Genomic DNA, 20,355 nt, shown 5'->3' on the forward strand with positions numbered 1-20,355 from the left:
TAATATAAGTTATTTGACACGACTAATAATTTAAATTGAAATAATTTAAACTAGATTCAATGCGTGTTCAGATAAAAAAAAAAATTGTTGTTAAAAAATTGTTGTTAAAAAATTACTGAGATTTTATAGCTGGCCACATAATTTTTTTGAGAAACAACCAAAAATGCTGCTATAATTGTTAGGTCAGAAAGAATGTCCTCTGCTTTTATGAGTGCAATAAACGCAGTGAGTGATTCTTGAGGCTAACATGCATGCCATGATTTTGGTCAAGCCTGAACGTGTGTAATAGCACCAGTTTCAGTAAACAACGTGTCATTTTTTTTCCTCCTCAAATTTATTTAGAATATGATGCCGGAAAAAATACACAAATACAGTGATGGTAAGTGGAGGGAACCTGACACTGTATGGGGAACATCTGAGGGGCTGAGGTGGGAGAGCAGAGTAATGATGGGCATGTAGGGATGGATTCCCAGTGTGTGCTGATGATTCGTTCCACTCCCCTACAGCGGATGGCCTCTGGATTGTCTTCTGGAGTTTTTTCTGTGTAGGAGCAGAGTAATATTTAAATCAGCTTTAAATCAAAGAATTGCATTAGAAATAGTGATTTGTTAGGAAGACTGTAAAAGGCAACGGAGTTAAAGAGCATACAGTAAATATACAGAATACAGAAGATGTGTGACCTGGCTGAGGATGGTGGCAGGGCAATGATGCGTGGCCGGGCCGTTAGAACCAGCTCCCCCAGAAAAGCCTCTGTCATTAGGTTTTGCAGAGTATTGAGAAGAATCTCTTCCATCAGATCACCGAACTCTGTACTCCTGCAGAAGAGAAAGGGGGGGAGGGAAAGTAGGAATGAGATACAGGTAAAAATGACAATACTGTAGAAAAAGACAGAATCTCACAGCGTTGGGATATTTAATAGTGTACGGATTGCAGTGTTTCTCAATATATTTTTTAACCCTGGATTATTTGAAGTAAACCAGAGAGAGAGAGAGAGAGAGAGAGAGAGAGAGGGAGAGAGAGAGAGAGAGAGAGAGAGAGAGAGAGAGAGAGAGAGAGAGAGAGAGAGAGAGATGCCTCCTGGTTTAATATGTTAGATTTAGGGTAAACATATAAAAAATATGATGGACCTTGTTGTACACCTGCACATATATAAACGCTGATATGCTGTGCTGTGTCCTACATTTAGACATAAGTACTGTCAGACATTACGCTTATAATTATCTATATAATTAAATAGAATGTGGCGACCAAAAACAACAATTGTAGGAAAGTACGTCAAAGAAGTACTTGAATGCAAGACAAATGTTTCTAGTTTCACAGCATGCAGTTGCTTTAATGAGGTACTACATGTATGCAACACTATAAAAACAATGTATAAATAGCAAAGTAGCAGACAAACTGCAGTTTTTTGACTCACTTGAGACATTAATGTGCTGAGTGGTGTTTCTTTTATAGTGCTATTGATTCATCCAGCACAGTAGTGCAGTGTTATTTAAATAGTTATACGCTATTGTTCTAGATGAATCCATAGCGTTATAAGAGAAAAAGCAACTTTACTTTAGTAAAGTTAAAAGTACTTTAAATGATATGTCAAAATATTCAAATATTAATATAAAAATATTGTTAACAGATGATCTTTCACTTTCATTAAGTGGAATTAAGCTGTTTTATCAATATTCAATGATTAAAAAACACAACTCAAATACCTTATGGTTTGTATTTTTTTTACAATATGATCACATCCCTAGTGAAGCTTGTTATGTTACACAATACATGATATACCATTAGCTGTGGTAGGTAGGCAGCAATTTAATATAAACTGCAAACACAGACAGAATACGATAAAAACGAGACAATGTATGTATTTAACGCAACTTACCTGCGAATGGATTCCTGCACCTGCTCCGTGAGATTGGGGTTCAGCTTCTGACACGGTTGTGGATCACCATCACACTCAGACTGTATCACAGTATCTGAGCTCTCAACGTGATGTGTAGATGGTCTCAAATCGGTGAAACAGACTGTGTCTTGTACATATGGTGTCTCGGTGGGAGTTGAAGGCGGCGCTAAGGGAGAAGGGTGAAGTTGGGAGAAATAGGGTGCTGGTTCGGTCGAGATGTTCCGCAGTTCCTGGTGGAACTCAGGCTCATCTAAAAGACTTCTGTGAGGCAAATTGTGCTTTGTTAAAGATTTTGTTTGCACAATATTATCTATGGAGATAAGTAATTGAATGAGGTGGTTTGTACCTGAGCAAAGAGGTAACGGTGTATAAGAGAATGTCTCTTTCAGGTCCGTGGGTGAGAGGAGGCATATTTGTTGAGAAGAGCTTACTCTCAATTGAGTCAGAATGGGGAAGATTTGATGTTACAAATCTAAAGAGACATTTGAACAGTCATACATGCAGTACCACTCTTTTGTTGTACCCTCAATATGTATTACTAAATAATGTGATTCAACATAACAAAATGCTATATTTTACTACACTGAATACATGCTGTACGTAAACAGCACACACTTGTAGATGTGATGCTTGCTGAACTGAGAAGGGAATTGTTCCTGGTACTCTAGCAGGGCATGGGAGCGTGCTGTCACTCCCAGGTGGAGCAGTTTTGGTCGTGGTGGCTCTGGCCGCTTCATCCCAATTTCCTCCTGAGCTTTTGTCCTGGCATCACTACTACTTCGGATAGGTGGCAGTGCCTATAATGTATTGTTATATAGATTATTAGTTACAATATTTTAATAAAAATGTAAAGATACAAATTTGTAATACACAAGAGACACATGAAGCATAGAAATACTGCTTACCTTTCGTTTTCGTGTTGCAGAGAAGCATTTCTGTTGGGCTACTGCTCCTCCCTGAATGAAAACATGACTATTTTATTTTATAACGTTGTCAATAAGGAGGGGTCACATGTGTACCTGTGTGTTACTGTATTTGGTGTAGTGAGGGTTGGAGCAGGACCTGCGTGCATTTATGCTGAGGGTTTGTATGTATCAGATCTTTCTCCATTATGGTGAACTCGTGTTTTTCTCTCTCTTTCTCCTCCTCAAACTGCTGTAGGTCTTTCCGGTAACAAGCCAAAGCTTCTTCTGAAGTGATCTAGCAAACACAGGAAATAAATATTATACTAGCATTTTTGATTAGAAATTGCAGTGATGTTGGTTGGGGCTGGCAGTGTTTGATATATTTACATTTATGTGTGTGTGTGTGTGTGTGTGAGAGAGAGAGAGAGAGAGAGAGAGAGAGAGAGAGAGAGAGAGAGAGAGAGAGAGAGAGAGAGAGAGAGAGAGAGAGAGAGAGAGATGTGAACTCACTTCACAGATGAGATCCTGCTGGTGGAATGTGGGGCTGTTCGAGGTGTAAATAGTGATAATGCAGAGAACACTCTCCTCTGCAGACAAGGATCCGCTCACTGGATGAATCTGCACTACCTACAAAGAAAGAGAAATGCACTCTCTGGCACTAAATATATACACTATATAGACAAAGGTTTGTAGACACCTGACCTTAAGATTCACATGCATTTTTTAAACATCCCATTTCACATTTAGTCTCCATTTGCCATATAATAACCTCCACTATTCTGGAAGGATGTTCCCTTAAAATTTGGAGTGTGCTTGCAGAGATTTGTGCTCATTTAGACATAAAGGATTAAGTAAAGTGAGATACTGGTTTAGGGTGAGGAGGCCTGGGGTGCAGTCAGTGTTCCAATTCATCACAAGGGTCTTCAATAGGGTAGAGGTCAGAGCTATATAGCTTGCTACTTAAGATCTTACACTCCAACCAATGCAAACAATATATATATATATATATATATATATATATATATATATATATATATATATATATATATATATATATATATATATATATATATATGAAGCTTGTTTTGTGCATAGGGGCATTGGCATGCTGGAGCAGGTTTTGATCCCCCAGTTAAAGTGAAAGGAAATTTAAATTCTACTTTTTTTTTTTTTATTTAGTTAGCCCGTTAGTTTAAATGCAATAGAGATAATGTTAATAACCTAATAATTATCCATATAATTAATTAATTTTTGTGTAGTAGTGTAATGAGTAGTGTAAATTGAACAATTTTTTTCCTAAACAAGGACCTATGAAGCTAGTTAAAAGAAGAAAAAAAAACAGTTCTGAAACTGGAAAGTAATCAAATATAATTTTTTTTGTATTTGTTTAAAAGATTTCCTGTCCACTGCTTAATTCCCTTTTGATTTCACTGTGTTCACTATGCTCTAATATACTTATGTACTTGTATATAATAATTATGTACCCTTTTTCACACACCTGCTTGCCATCTTGCTCTTTCGGCTTCCATAAGTAGAAGACACGGTCAGTGTGCGAGACGTTGGTTAGAAACAGGATACGCGTACTCCGAGAGCAGACTGGAATGTCACCAAAAGACACTCTTTCCTCTGACAGAACCACCATCTTCACATAAAAGTGGGACAATAATATTGTTTTTTTTAAAAGCCATGAAATATTCAAAACTATAAACATAATGGGAAGTCCAAACACAACCATGTAGATATGATACATTTTCAAAATCATGCCACTGTACAAGAAAATAACAAACAACAACATATGCAATGACTATTTACTGCTTGATTTTATAATTCTGAATGTTTCTTTAACACCTACCTGGCCAGGTAACAGCACTTTCTGGGTGCTGGGAACAGTGATAAGTCCATCGTAAAGTTGAAGTGGCACAGAGTCTCTCTTGTCAAAGCCACAGCCTTCAAAGGTCACAAATGTACTATCTCCCTCCAGCACATAAATGGGAATGTCTACCTGAATACACAAGGATGAAATATGGACTTTAAAAGATGGAATTCATTATCTTTGTTCTAAAATTTCTTGCTACCTGTATAAGGTGTTTCAATACTACTTTCACTAAACATCAGGCGAATTTGAATTTCAGGCATTGAGCTGCATAAACACACAACAGTGGCAATAACAGCCTGGATCAGCAGTGTGTGTGTGTGTGTGTGTGTGTGTGTGTGTGTGTGTGTGTGTGTGTGTGTGTGTGTGTGTGTGTGTGTGTGTGTGTGTATTTGTATAGGAATTACTGAAGTCACCTACACTGTATGTTTTAGCCTCCAGAGGAGAGAAAATCCACTCCAGAGTGGTGGTGCACCCAGGCTGCACATCTCCCTCTGGGTTCAGGCACTGCAGGACAGGATGAATAAAGTTCTCCTCCTCTAGTTCTTGCAGCGGCAAAGTGTCCACACGGTACCTCAGTGGCTGAGCTCCTCCATTATACAGCTCATACACCTACACACACACACACACACACACACACACACACACACACACACACACACACACACACACACACACACACACAGAGAGAATTGTAAGGAAATGTAATTGTGATTTTGAGTATACTACTTTTGAAAATATTTCATATAATCATGTACATAACTGGCAAAATAATAATTACATATAAAAAATATTTATGACTTCTGTCTTACTAAATCAGTAAAAAAAAAAAAACACCCTGAAAAAAAGTGCAGGAGCTGTGGTGGATTTTCTCCTTAATAATTCATATAGAAATATCCTAAAATTGCAAAAGCATTGTTGCATTAAATATTAACTTTATCACCGTGTGAGTTTTCTTTTTTTTTAAATATGTTTTGTCTAGAATCATTCCATTTTTTTCTGCACAGCATTTCATTGCATATAATAAATATGACTTTTTTCTTCTCTCTCATTTAATACAAAAACTACAGAAATGGTTAACTCCCTTCATCTACTATCAAATGTAGGAGATGTTTTAGGGGAAGAACATGAAGTAGAATTACCAGATATGCATAATAAAAAAATTGCTATAATCTGAAACAAAAAATTTAAAATAGACTTGTTAACCAGCACATTTTTCTGCATAATAAACTTCATTATAGTAAATGAGCCAGACCTGTTTTGGGGGATGAAACCCTCCAATAGCTACAGGAGCAAAAACATGTCGAGGGGAGGGGAAATGAAGGTAGGGCCTGTCCTTCTCTACAGTTACACCAATGAAATTCAACTGCAGAGATAAAACAAAAAACAAACCACACACAATTCACAAGTCCAAGTTTACTGACTGTATGCAAACAAGCTGCGGGTCATATTCAATACCATGTCTCTGTCTTACCAGAATCTCTCTGCCGTGAGAGAGCTTCAGCAGGACAGGAATACGATACGTCCCAGTGAAGTCATGTCTGTAAAAGACGAATGCATAGTGCAGTACATGGACCTCACGTGTAAAAGCCATATGAAAACATGGATAAGTTGAGGAACACAGTTACTGTTTTACCTGTATATGAACTGCACTGCCATCTGCTGGCCAGGTTGCAGTTTACCAGAGCACGGGGTGACCGAAAACATCCTGTTATCCTGCACCTTCATCTGAAGAAGCTCAGTGGAGCTTAACTCTTTACTCTCAGCCCAGCACTCCAGCTCAATCTGCTGATCCTCCGGGAACAGAAATGACCTATCAGAGAGACAAATTAATGTGCTGGTCAAAATATGCATCATCATCAGAAAAAAAACAATGCTTTTTTTTTACTTGACATTTTTCAAGATAAATTGAAACAAATAGTCAAATTTATATATAGTTTTTTTTATGTTCAGTACTTACCATAATATTTCCTATAATATTAGTTAAATAGAAATGATAAATATCATTAATCTTAGATTATATACCAAGGTTGCCATATTACATGTACAATTTAAACATCCATGAACCTACTATTAGCTAAAGAAGCCAGAAAATGAATCAAGAACTCCTGATCAATCAGTCTGGAGAAATTTAACAGTGCAGTGATATTGAATGACAATCATTCTGTCCAGTCAACAGTGAAACTTCTTGAACTAATATATTCACCTGCCCAATCTAGTGGTCTTCAGTCATTGCAAAATAATTGTTTACTTAATCAAACCAAATCTTACTAGATAAATGCAAGGTAGTGATTGTTAACCACCTACCACTCTGCAAGGATATTCCCAGTGTTCTCAAACATAAGCAGGACATTGGAGGGGTCTGAACCCAGAGGAGCAGCGCCGAAGTTAAAATCCACCATGGCTGAGGTTAAAATAGGGGGACATCGGCGAAAGCTGCAGGAATCATCAAGAACATTTAGGTACAGTAAAACACATGATTTCACATAGATTTGATTCGAACCTCTGTACTCCCCTGAGGTATGAGGTATTCCTGAAATAGAAACAGGACATATTACCTGTGTCTAGTGGGTACTTTGTAGGTAAGCTCAGGTGGACCTGGCTCACTGAGCAGGTAAGTATTAAGTGCGTCCAGACAGAAGAGATTCCACAGATACAGCTTACTTAAACCCTCCACGCTGCCACTGCTACGGGCATCCGTTACCTCCAGTGTGGGATAAACGCCTTCTGCTTCGATTTGGCAAAGAGAGCTGGACTCCCCCACTACCAAGCCTGAGAGAACCATTAAAGATCACAGAGAGGAAAAGGGAGGTAAAAAAAAGTTTTTATCTGTAAAAGTATTTCACAAAATGGAAAGTGTTAAAAAAAAATTTTTAATGTGTGTATTAATATAGAAAATGCCAACCAGAATAAATAGAGGTGGAGATGAAAACACTGTAAGCTTATTAAGCAAGATATCTATGAAATGTACACTTCATATAGACTTTATTCCATATCAAATATTAATAAAATGAATTGTGCGATGTATGCACAGTGTTATAAATGACGTGTACAGTACATGGCACTGTATGTTATTACGTATTAGAGATCTAGTGTTTAGATCATTTGCACTGATGCACTGATTTAAAAGGCAACTATGGAAATGGCATCAATCATAAATGATTATTTAACTGCAGAAAAATCTATTATGTATTTAATCAAAGTTTAAAACTACAAAAGGTTTATTTCTCTGGCGAATTTGGTACCAGAGGTATTGAGGATTTGATAGCAGATGGTCCAGCGGTACCGGGTCCTGCGAGTGGGTCTCACTGTGGAGTGAACAAGCAGCCGGCAGTAAGAAGGAATGGTGCCTTTCATAGTTTCCATGTCCAGAACTGCAAAAAGGGAAGACAAGTAAATACATGCAGCATGTTGAACATAATATATATGACTGCTAAAATATTTGCATTGATAGAGGCATTTTTCTTGCAACAAGAGCTCTCTGTAGCACAACATTTCAGGGGGTCTTTTACCAAAGGGGTCTTCAAATGAATCCTCAGGAATGCCTTGAGCATCAATGCTCTGTAGTACAGTCAGAGAAAAGCTAACAGCACAGGGACTGGTGTTCAGCAGAGGAAACTCAAATGACTTGCAACCTCCAACCAACACCTCACCCAGATCCAGAAAAGAGATTCCAGTCTGAAATTAGAAGGAGATAGTATACACAAAAGCATGGTCTGGTAAAATTTCCTGGTAGAATATACTTAATGCCATCAATCAGTAGCTGAAAAACAGCCTCAAACCTCAATTTTCAGCTGGTATGTTATGGTTTTGAAGAGTTTTCTTTCCAATATTTAATTAATGCGTTAATAACGTGCTAACGCAAATTCATTTCAATTGCGCTAATTTCATGAATGCGTGACTAATGCAGTGCACATATCTGTTTAACTATTTTTATTAAAAATATAAATAAATAATAAAGATAAAAGATAAATAAATATATAAGAGGTGAAATTAAAACCTTCAATGCAACACACATTTTTTCACATCCTTTCCTTACTCAGAAAAAAAAGAAAAAAAAGAAAGAAATCCACAGAAAATTTGTTTTAATCACTAAACATTTGTTTTACTGATGCGCCAAATCTCAAATCGCGCACTAAAATACGCCATGATACACACAATTAAAACCGTCCGTGTGGAAACAGCAAAAGTTCCGTTTGGTGTCCTGATGATTTACATAATTTGAATCAAAATAATTACTTTAAAACATTTACAAGTATATTTTGTCACTAATAATAAACATACACTTGAATAAAGCATTTTTGACCATGCCCATGTTGATTAGAGTATTACAAACTTGAAAAGAGTTAATTTAGAACAGATAAAATGTGCATTCAAGTTGCCAATTATTACAAATTAACATGACAAACGTGATTAATCACGATTAAATATTTGTATCGATTGACAGCCCTAGTAAATATATACCTTTATGTACTGTATGTCTGAGTAAACTACATTTGCGCCCTCTGCTTCTAAGCTAACAAAAGTCTAAATTCAAGAAACCACTCAGATCATATTTGGTCACATTTTTTTTTTATCTTTGAAACTATGGGTTTGTTTAAGTTTTTGAAAGACTTTTGCATGCACACATACACAAAAAAAACATTTACTTAATTGCTAATTTTAACTTCATTGACTATGCCATATACAAGATATTTCTATATTAATACATATGTGTGCTTATACACACCTGTATGGAGCCTTTGGCAGACAATCCCACAACTTCAATAGAAAGCCTGGACCTTTTACTCTCTGGTTTCTGAATGGGCCAAAATATTAGAATTGGCTTTATATTGTAGGTCATCTCTTCAATTGGGGTGAAGGACCATGTCAGAACCTGAACAGCAACAAAACCGGTGATCGATTTATAAAACGATCACACTGTTATATGTTATATAGTGATGTTACACAATCACTAACCTGAGATTCATTGGGCTGCAGTACACCCGAGTCTGGTTGTACAGAGAGAATTCTGTGATCTGAACCACAGATCCTCCAGTGAAAATGTAATGCTACTCTGCTAAAGTTCTTGATGCTTAAAGTTGTCTTGGAGCAAGAGCCCACTGCTGTGGGCCTGAAAAACAAGCTCCCATCACCTTCTAAAGTAATGCGTGGCCTCTCTGCCACACACACTATGCTCAACTCCTAAACACAGAGGAAAACCATGTGAACCATCCATGCTCCAGGATCCAAATTTCTTATTGTGAATGGTAAGTTGCACTTTTGGAAATACCTGTGTGTGTTTGGGGCTGGCATTGAGCTGCAGGGTAAGAGGTAAACTGGTAGGGTTTTCTTCAGCAGGAGTAGCCCGAAGAATGAGTATCTGGTGGCTGCCTGGTGGTACAAAGCCACTAGGAGGCAGCACAGATACATCAGGACAGCCATTTGATGACAGATTAAAGGTAAGAGGAAGATCTCCTTTGTTCTGCAGAAGAATGCTTCTGTAGGAAACCTGACTCAAAGCTGGAAAAATCTGGAGAATACAATGAACACAGGAAAAAAGGAAGTAATATGTGTGAGAATATTACATTTCTTTATCACAAGTATCACAATACAATGTTCTCTTGATCAGATGTTGTATGCTGCCAACACACCATATAAATGCTATTGATTTCTTCAACAATTATAGCAATATTAAGAAGAGGATGAAGAAAAACAAGAAAAAGCTCTAAATTCTATTGCACGCTTAAGATTATATGAAATGTTGCTTTATTGAAAAATCATCTGGCTTTTGACCTCTTTAATGCAGGAGACTTACCACTTGAGTTGGCTGCAGACAGAACAAAGGGGTGAAGTGCTCATTTCCGAGCTGAAAAGAGTGAGCGGTCACTCTAACTGTGAGACACCAGGGAGGGCACAGAGTTCGGTCCTCTGTTTGCAGATAATCCTGCAAAATCTGCCAGATCCATTTAATTACACATACAGTATACACAATTCTTACAAAAAAGCTAATCAACGGTTTCTTAAAGCAGATAAAACAAAGCATTTTTATTATTGTATCACTATCTTACCTTGTAGAGGGCAAAACACTCAAGCTGTGCTGCATGGAAGACATTGTGCTGTTTGGGTGCATATGTTACTATGAAGACAGTGGACTTTAAAGGATTTAGGTCACCGGTGAGAGGAGAAATAGAGAAGGGAGAGTCAGCAGCAGGCGTCCACAGAAGTCTGAGTTTGCCTTTGGTGTGATTAGTGATGGTGACTGTTTGTGATGATGGCCCTGAGTTAAAAAGCAGCTCAGAGGGTTCCACTGTGACATGGGGCTTGGGAAAACATTCAGGATCTCCACTTTCATCAGGATGTTCTCCTGGCTTATCAGCTGAGTTCATGTGGAAATATTCTTCCATTATACTCCTCTGGGAAAAATGCCTGGACAAAACGATTTCGTCTGAGGAGTCCTAACAGGCAAAACATGTGCATTCATATTATAGAACTTGTGCTCCCTGTTTTTTTCTTATATTAATTGGATGTTAACTATTGATTAGATTTGAAAATGTATATACTTGCAAACACAATTTAGCAATTACACTGACTTTTTGAAAACTTAATGCTCCATTTTCATCCAGTTGCAGTTTATGTTCAGCTAGCATAGCACTCAGAATATCAGGAGGGTAGAAGGTTAGGCCACGGAGCAAGTTTTGTCTGTAAACATGCAGGTGTCTGGGTTGCATGATGTCTGGTTTAAGCTGTTCTGAGTGACAGGTGCCAATCAAGTCCAACAAAAGAGGCTCCTTTTAAAAAAAAAAACAGTGTTAGTAAAAAAAAATTTTTTATTTATGTCTTATATTTGCTTAGATGTTCTAAAGTCATTTAAGTGTTGGATTGTTGGGAGTACAGTTATGTGGCATACTAAAGTAAAGACTCTAAGAGCTGAGTATGAATATTTTAATATAGGATCAGATAAACCTTTATTCGTCCCACAGTGAGGGAATTTCCAAAAGTAATTTTTGGGTATATTTTGGGTCTAAGCAGAAATGTCAAAGAAGAGAGAATTATAGTGTAAAGTATAGTACAAAATACTATAATATCACGACCTAGGGCTTGTTGTCACGACCACAGCGTGGTAGGGGTTTAACGGTACACTTATTCATTAAGTTTCGGTACATGGCTTTTAGAATGCAATCCTTTTTATGTGTGGAACAGAGCTCAATTCTGAGTTCTGTATTAAGTGGCAGACCGCTAGATTGTTTTGTCTACGCCTCGCACTTTGAGCGTTTTGTGTCCAGCTTCAAGAATTTTCTTTTAAAAGGAGAAAATCCTGACAATTTCTTATACAAAGGGAGTAAATAAATGAAGGATGAAAGGAATGAAGACATTTGTTAAAGTATGCTGAAATACGTAAAAGAGTTTAGTAGAACATATCTTTAGAGAATGTAAAATTAAATGTAAAACACACACACACACACACACACACACACACACACACACACACACACTTATATACACCTGTATTACCCAAATAAAGTCTAACAAATGTAAACTATTTAATAACATTTTTCTATTTATTTAATTTTATGTAATCGATTTAATGTGTGCCAATTTAATCAAGTACCCAATTAAATCTATAAAATAATAAAGGATATTGCATTTATTTGATTTATGCTATATAAAATATCATTTTATATATTATTTATCCAATCAGGCTTTTTATTTAAAATTGTATTAAAAATGTAAACTGTTGATGTTCACAAATGTTAATAATAATAAATTGCGTTAATAAAAAACGACAAGCAATTTTATGTTTTGCATTTCTTTCCCCAACACGTACCAAAATTGTACCGAACTGTGACTTAAAAACTGAAGTACGTACCGAACCGTTAATTTTGTGTCCCATTACACCCCTACAGTGTGCTGTCAAAAAATATTCAATTAAAGTTTTAACAATAATGGCATCAATATCAACTGAAAAATCTGCAACTTCACGAGACATGACAATTAAAATATAAAGGGTATTGTTTTTTATAAACTTATTATTTTTGGTCCTAAAATGAATCCTAGTCTAAATCTAAAGCTATTATGTACTATAGCTGTAGTGACCCTGCCATACTGACGTACCTTGTGTAGTATAAGGCACGCTGCTCTCTTGTGATAGGCAATTGGATGATAGGGGCGGAACATTAAACACAGTGTAAGCTTGCCCTTGGCTGGCAGAATCCCAACTGGCTGGTCAAGTGTAAACACACTATGAGTGCCGGGATCTATGTCAAACTGGTAATGAGCCTGGATATTAGAGGAGTTTGTGATATGAATAATACGCATGGCTTCTTCTCCCTCTTTCACACAGCCAAAATCCACCACCGAGGAACTTAAAGAAACTGCTGGACCTGTAGGGATTAAGGAGATACAGTCTGGAGTCATTCATTGCATTCATCTAATGTCTCATAAAAATACAATATGTTGCACTTATAAAGAGAATCACAGTACACACAGGTACAGAAGGTTTAATTTGAGAGTTTTACTGATATATCTCACCTATACATGAGCCAGTGACTTTGAGAATATCTGTGCTGATTCCACCAGGGCAGCTGAGCTGGAAGTAATCTACGCTAGTGCTGTCCACAGTGATTGGAGTGAAACGAACAGGTACTGTCAGTACCGTGCATGGAGCCACCTGCCCTTCCTGCACATCACACTCGAATACAGACTCCATCAGAGCCGGATTTTTCACACACGTCAAAGAGAAAGAAGTCAACACCTAAAAGAGATATAAAGGTCTAGTGAAACTGCTACATCACCTGGAGAAAACATTTTTGAACAATAAAAAGGAAACAATTAAGGGTATAAGTAGTAAAAGCATTCTGTATGATTATATAGAGACTTTTGCCTGTGAGAGCAAAGTGACTCACTGAAGACGGATTGTAGATCTCAAAATGTTTTTCCAAACAGCTTCCAACTGCTACACTACCAAATTCAAGCAGTCTAGCTCCTTCCTCCTGGCCAAGGGAACTGATCTGTAGGTAAGGGTACTTGGCTAAAAGAATGAAAAAGAACCAACTTATTATTTGTATATTTGCCTTAATTGTACCACGTTATTAATTAAATGAATTAGTTCAATAAATTAATAGGAGAGGTGTCAATATTAAATTGAGGAACGGAAGTCTGGAACTAAAAAGTTTAACGGGTTACAAATCTAGGGTTTACATTCTATTTTTAATTCATAACTTGGTGTAGTATTAAGTGCATACATCTAAACACCTAGGGTTAAAATTCTTGAACAATTTAGCCATAAACGGCATTAGGCAGCGGTGAATTGTGAGTTCAAACCCTATACCACCAAACATGCCACTGTTATGTCCCTGAACCAAGCACATAACCCTCTATTGTCCAGTTGTATTCTCTTTAAACTGTAGGCTGCTTTAAAGTAAAACCATTAACCAAATAAATGCTGTATTTGCTAAACTCACACAATCCTTTCAGTAGCACCGTGCGGCTGTTCTCCCCTTCCTTCCCGAATCTGCAAATGGCTTCTCTCTGGTTCACCAGCGCTTGCTGTGGTTTAAAAGTTACATAGATCTTGCACTGTTCTCCTGGCTTCAGAACCCCGCTCAGTGGAGAGAGCTCAAATGGTGGCTCCACTGTCCACTGGAAGCTGGTTTGCAGCTTACTAACACACAACAATCATGTCACATTAATTCATGTTTTTATTTATTTTATTATTATTATTATTAGTGAAATGCTTTATTTTTTTTCAATGTTAGGAGATTAAGAACTTAATTTCTTCCATATCATATATCACCGAAGCGCACCTGATGGTGATGACATGACATGGCAAGAAATGTTTCTCCGTACCTGATGTTGCAAATGAAGAAACTGGTGTTTGTGCTGTGCTGGACGGCACACAACGGAAGCTGCACTGAATCAGGAAGCTCCAATGCATGATGTAGCATCACTGCACGCAGTTTCACTACAAATGTCCCCTCCTTACACTGGAACTCAATACTGTCCCCATGTTCACACTGCAGAGAGAATGCAAAAAAAAATTTATTAATGAACAAAAATACTCAATTTCTGTACAAATGAATAGGGTACAAGAATATATATGCAAGCAATGCAATAAATCCTTATTTTTTTTAGAATAAAAGTACAAGGAATCTTTAATACAAAACATAAGAAGCAAACAGAATATAATTAGTTTGGATGCAGTACTTCCTGACGGGGGTGAAAAGTGATTGGTAGAGAAAAAGATGTCCCGGGACTAATACATATGGTCTGAGGAAACAGTGTTGTGAAGACTTTGGACATAGGAGGTCTAAAAATAAACAAGAAAAATGTAAAAAATACAACAAAAAAAAAATACAAAACATAAATGTGATATAATAGCAATATAATGGTTCACTGGAAAATCTCTGTCATTTGTGTAACTTTTAATACTATATTACTAGTGACAGTTTACACTTATTTACACGCTAAACATTTGAAATCAACTAATAAAGATCTGTATTTTCTGTATTCTCTTGTATTGTCTGCATTGTCTCGTATAAACTAAGCTAAATGAATAGTATTAATAATGTCTGTACTTTTGAGAATCACCAACAGCTGGAACCAGATTCCTCGTGTGTTAACACTCTTGGAAAATAAACCTGATTCTGACTGATTCTGACTACAGGAACTGTGTCCTCTGTGTTACCCAAAATCTTACCTGAAACTGAGTTTCAGAAGCTTATCATTTAAATTTTTCAGAATAAGTGACTTTGTATATTCTTTCCCGAGCTTCCAGCCCTCCCAGACTAGCTCAGCCAAGGTCTCCACTCCTAAGAAACAGCTGCGTCTGGATTCTTTTTTCAGAGAAGCCCTGGATCGTCGCTGACTAGACACCTGCAACATCAACCAACTTCAAAGTTAACATGAATTTGCCATTACAGTTGAGTAATAATAGAACTGAAAACAGTATGGATATTAAATAATCTACATATCAACCTAATCATCTCAAATTAGGTCACACTCTGTCTGTTCCGTAGATATTTAAGCAACGCATTATCACTACGGTCACTAGAGGGCAGTATATCCCAAATAAAATTATGCAAAGATATTACAAAACTGTATCCTGGCTGATCATTCATTTAAATATATGGTGATCACCATCAGGAGACATTTACTAATGAATATTATAAACAATACTCTGAAGCATGTTATTACTATTTCTAACTATTCTATAAGCACCATAAATCTTTTAAGTTTTCTCATTTTAACATGAACCATTTTAGAATAAATGCCGATCCCATAATTCTATAACCTGAACAATGGCTCATTTAATTCGCTTACTATATATATAGGCAAATATAGCATTTATTCATCCATTTGTTCCAGGGTTTCTTAAAAAAATAAAATAAAATACAACAGGCTACAGTGCCACACAGACTGCTCCAACTGATGTATGACTTTGTGTTTATTCAGCAAGACTAAACATTGTGATATATAAATTATCCCAACTGACATAATCTTGACACTAAATAGACTTTACAGTAGTTAACTGGTTATATATTTACATAAATGTTTTATCCGAGCAAACTACAATGTGAACTTCTTACCGTGCCTTGTCTGTTTTCCCATGGAATCCCAGGATTCAGAGAGTTCCTTGAAATATTAGCCAACATTTCAACACGTTCTTATTGATAAAAAAAAAAAAAACATGTATCATATACATATATAGAGATCCATGGGTCTCTCTTACAAATCTAAACAGAGTAAATGTTCATAGACATAAACATAAACAGAGTAAAAGTTCATAGACATAAACAATTTGAATGCAATAAAAGGAGAAACATTTAAAGAGATCTGAATATTTTTTACATGGACGGGTACTATAAAAAACTAAATTATATAAAAAGACAATAAATTAAATGCACACACTCATAATGCAATTCGACAGCTCATAAAGATTTACATTTGTACAAAATTTGTAACTGTCTTTGTTTGTTTTGCAAAATGAAATTTAATGACATTTAATCTTTGGTGAGGAAACAGTGTCATAGTGCAGCAGAATGGAAACTAAAACACTCAGTGGCCAATTACATCTACATCCAATGGCAATTTGATTTCACCAGGCTTATTTACAATATATCACTATAATTGCTAACTATATCTCAATGGCGTCCAAACATTTCACAAAGGGGGCCAGACCCAGCCATAAGAACGTCTATGATCGTATATTGGACTTGAAATTAGGTAACGAATATATGAGCTCAGAATGCAGTCTGTCAGCTTGAACAGTGGAACAGTAGAGCAATTACAACACATTTGCTATATGTGTTCACTGTATTTCAGAGCCCGGAAATCCTGAGACAAGCTAATGCACAATACAACTATAAGTTAATAATACTTGGCAGCAAATCATTAGAAACAGCACATTCAAGCCCAGCCATCTCCCTGCAGAACTCTACACAACACCTCAATACACTTATGTCATTATTGCTTTACTGAGTTTACTGCCAGTAATCATCATAATATATATATATATATATATATATATATATATATATATATATATATATATATATATATATATATATATATATATATATATATATATGCACTGGGTGTAGTTTCTTTTTTATACCCCTGGCATTGTTGTGTTTCTCAAGTTTAATAATAATAAATGCACTGAACAAACTTGCGGTCCACCACTTAATAGGTTTCTGAGGAAACTCAGATTTTAACTACGTTCCGCACATAAAAAGGATTCGTGTGTACCGAAATGAAAACCCTGTGCAGAAAAAGTATATATAAATTTTTATTTATATGTTTTATCATTTTCAACATATATTGTACCTTGTATGTGTCTTGCACATGTTCTACATTTTCATTCCATTTTCATTTGCACTTGTCAATTAGAACAATGCTACTATTTGTACTTATGTACCATGCAATGACAGTAATGTTCTATCTTTCTATCTATCTATCTATCTATCTATCTATCTATCTATCTATCTATCTATCTATCTATCTATCTATCTATCTATCTATCTATCTATCATAAAAACCCTTTTAATATTTAAATGATTTTCCATGGGTTTTTTTTTTGTTTGTTTTTGTGTTTATAAACGTGCTCCTTCTCGCTGTGCTTTGTGTCTGGAGCAAAACATTTATTTTGTAAATTACTTTGCAAGAGTAGTGTGAGAAAACAAGCTTTCACATTTTAGCTAATCGAGGTAATACAATCTGTTGCCACAATCTGATGCAGGGGAAAATCAAAAAGGGGTGGACTGGTAGGCCACATATTATACATACTGGGAAAAAAAAGCCAAGGGCCAGTTTGCATAAACTATACGGACAAAAGTTTGCAAACACCTGACCAACATTTTCGTACATGCTTTTTAAACATCCCGTTCCACATTTCGTTTTAGTTATAAACTCTCTTGAAAATATGTTCTATTAGATTTAGGAGTGTGATTATAAGGATTTGTGCTCATTGTCTTTATAAGTTTACAGCAAGTGTTCTATAGTGAACTGGTTATTAGTTGGTAATAAGCTATGTCTCATTTCTGTTTAACAACTACTAACACAAACTCTTTCACAAATCTAGCGATAAATTGCAATACATCTTGTTTTGTTTTTTTTATATCTTACCTCATTCCCCTGTCTTATTTGTACGGTAAATAAGCTGCAGTGTTACAGCTTCGCCTAGTGTGTTTGACACGTGACCAACACAATATTGTTTACTCACTCCATAGCAACGACGGAACGCGACGTGGGACAATTCTACTTAGAACGCGATTCAAATTTGAGCGTTTATTCATTCGACCAAAAGGCGATGAGAATGATCAAATCGGCAAAGGGAATTGCTTCTTGCCTGACTTTCTGTTTCCTGCTCCAATGAAATGCATTTAATCTTATAAATACAAAACGGCTTTCATTTTCAAGAAGACAGACTGCTGCATTTTAGCCTGCGCTCATGTTTATGCAACAGTCCCCCCTCCCCCCAACACACACACACACACACACACACACACACACACACACACACACACACACACACACACACACACACACACACACACAGACATAAAGTTCCTCTTTTGTTCCAGGAGCATTTGTTTTCCACAAATTAAATTGGACTGTGACATCAGCACAAGGAGCTGATTATTTTACTTCCTCTTCATTAACTTAATTATTTGTCCATCAGTAAACCTGCCTGAGTAACTCATATTTGAAAGGCATGGCCATAAATAACGAGCAGATTGCTCATAATGCAGTGCAGATTCTCCAGCGCTTTAATCACCATCTTTGTCAGGTGGAGGTTAAACAGGAGAAAAGGGACGGCCTGTGGAAAGAGGAACAAATATCTTTGCCTTCTGCTGATCATTTACAGCATTGAATCATCAAAGCTGTGCTCCTGGTGCCAAACACACATTTACACCTCAGTACAGATCGGCACAGATGCACACAAAATAATAATAAAAAAAAAACAAATAATAATAAAAAAAATCATAAATTATTTACACAATGTGAAAAATAGTCTAATTTTAGACATTTTATAATTTTATTTTTTTTGCTTTTAATTTAACAGAGACATTTTTTGTTTACTGTGAATTATTACTGTGTACATTTTCTTTTCCCATGAATAAATTAGATATAATCTATAATACATAAATACCATTAAGGACAACACCACCAATAACAAACATGACAAAGACTAATGACTAAATAACACATTGCTCCATTTTGCACCTATTTCTCCATATTTGTCGAGGATTTACACGTTTGTCTGTGTTATTCAGTCAATGGATTCTGAGAAAAAAATGCAGTGTAACAAAAGCTTTGCATCACACAGGAACCCTCCGTTCGCACTGAGCACAGTGTACAGTATATCGGAGCTGCGCCTGTTTTTGTTCATGTGTATGTACAGATTGATGTACAAAAGTAAGCATTTGGATTGCATGCAGTAGAAATGTGGGTTCTACTATTCAAACACAGGTCGCAAATTCCAAAATACTCACCCAAACACAGAGGACAAAGACATTTTCTTTTACAGAGAAACATTCCTAATTCTTGACAAGACAGCAGTTTATAAGTTAAATGCTGCCACATAGATAAATAAGAGATGGAGGTTTTGGTGCATGGCTTCAGTCTTTGCAATTACAAAGTCTCTGATGGAGGCTATAGATGCCGCAAGCTGTTGGACTACACAGTGGGTAAATAATTCATAATTACACTGCATCTTCATAGCCCTACTCCAATCTTCCTGTCTGCACCAATCTCTTCCAGGTCGTCATCTGAGTAAGAGCTGTGAGAGCTGTAGCTCAACTCAGAGCTGTGCTGGAGAAAGTCTGAGGAATGCGGCAGGCCCACGCTTCTGTTTAGAGCACCGCCGAAGCCTTCATCTTCATCCTCTTCCTCCTCCGCTTCCAGTTCCTCATCATCGTCCTGTGTGATGCATCGGCGAGGGTCTCCAGGTTTGCTGGAACGTTTGGCCTGCTGGGTGCCATCAGCCTCCAGCTGTGCTGCCTGTTCTTTGGCTTTACGGCTGCGCTTCCATTTCATCCGGCGGTTTTGGAACCAGATTTTCACCTATGCGTGATTTAATGTGACAACTTCAGTCATGTTGAGGATCTCACTACCATTGATTTAAAAAAGTACCCAGTATAGAAAAAAAAACCCATCCAAGTTTCCACATGAAATTTAAATCCATCCCATTTTAT

General features: G+C 36.6%; 2 protein-coding genes across 2 annotated transcripts in view; both read right to left on the reverse strand.

Moving 5' to 3' along the window:
- Window positions 1-315: 315 nt before the first annotated feature.
- cfap65 (cilia and flagella associated protein 65) lies at window positions 316-18,359 on the reverse strand. Its single transcript, XM_083536029.1, has 33 exons — window positions 18,284-18,359; window positions 16,246-16,322; window positions 15,357-15,532; window positions 14,864-14,966; window positions 14,507-14,673; window positions 14,122-14,321; window positions 13,564-13,688; window positions 13,190-13,412; window positions 12,773-13,041; window positions 11,245-11,448; window positions 10,729-11,115; window positions 10,476-10,613; window positions 9,951-10,190; window positions 9,638-9,862; window positions 9,408-9,554; window positions 8,191-8,356; window positions 7,924-8,052; window positions 7,237-7,450; window positions 6,986-7,114; window positions 6,315-6,491; window positions 6,153-6,219; window positions 5,934-6,044; window positions 5,095-5,290; window positions 4,658-4,803; window positions 4,304-4,447; window positions 3,316-3,432; window positions 2,963-3,100; window positions 2,806-2,856; window positions 2,516-2,697; window positions 2,247-2,372; window positions 1,880-2,161; window positions 681-815; window positions 316-540 (listed from the first exon to the last, which is right to left on the reverse strand). Exons 2-33 carry the CDS (start codon window positions 16,309-16,311, stop codon window positions 501-503), a joined length of 5,220 nt encoding a protein of 1,739 aa, XP_083392155.1. The 5' UTR covers window positions 16,312-16,322; window positions 18,284-18,359; the 3' UTR covers window positions 316-500.
- A 1,327-nt stretch (window positions 18,360-19,686) lies between these two features.
- The window catches only part of mnx2a (motor neuron and pancreas homeobox 2a), a 3,864-nt gene continuing 3,195 nt past the window's right edge, over window positions 19,687-20,355 (reverse strand). The window contains exon 3 of the mRNA XM_083536058.1: window positions 19,687-20,224. Within this exon, the coding sequence (XP_083392184.1) occupies window positions 19,877-20,224 (348 nt within the window). The 3' untranslated portion in view covers window positions 19,687-19,876. The remainder of the gene's footprint in view (window positions 20,225-20,355) is intronic.

This window comes from Silurus aristotelis (genome assembly GCF_946808225.1).
Source record: "Silurus aristotelis genome assembly, chromosome: 3".
Taxonomy (NCBI): domain Eukaryota; kingdom Metazoa; phylum Chordata; class Actinopteri; order Siluriformes; family Siluridae; genus Silurus; species Silurus aristotelis.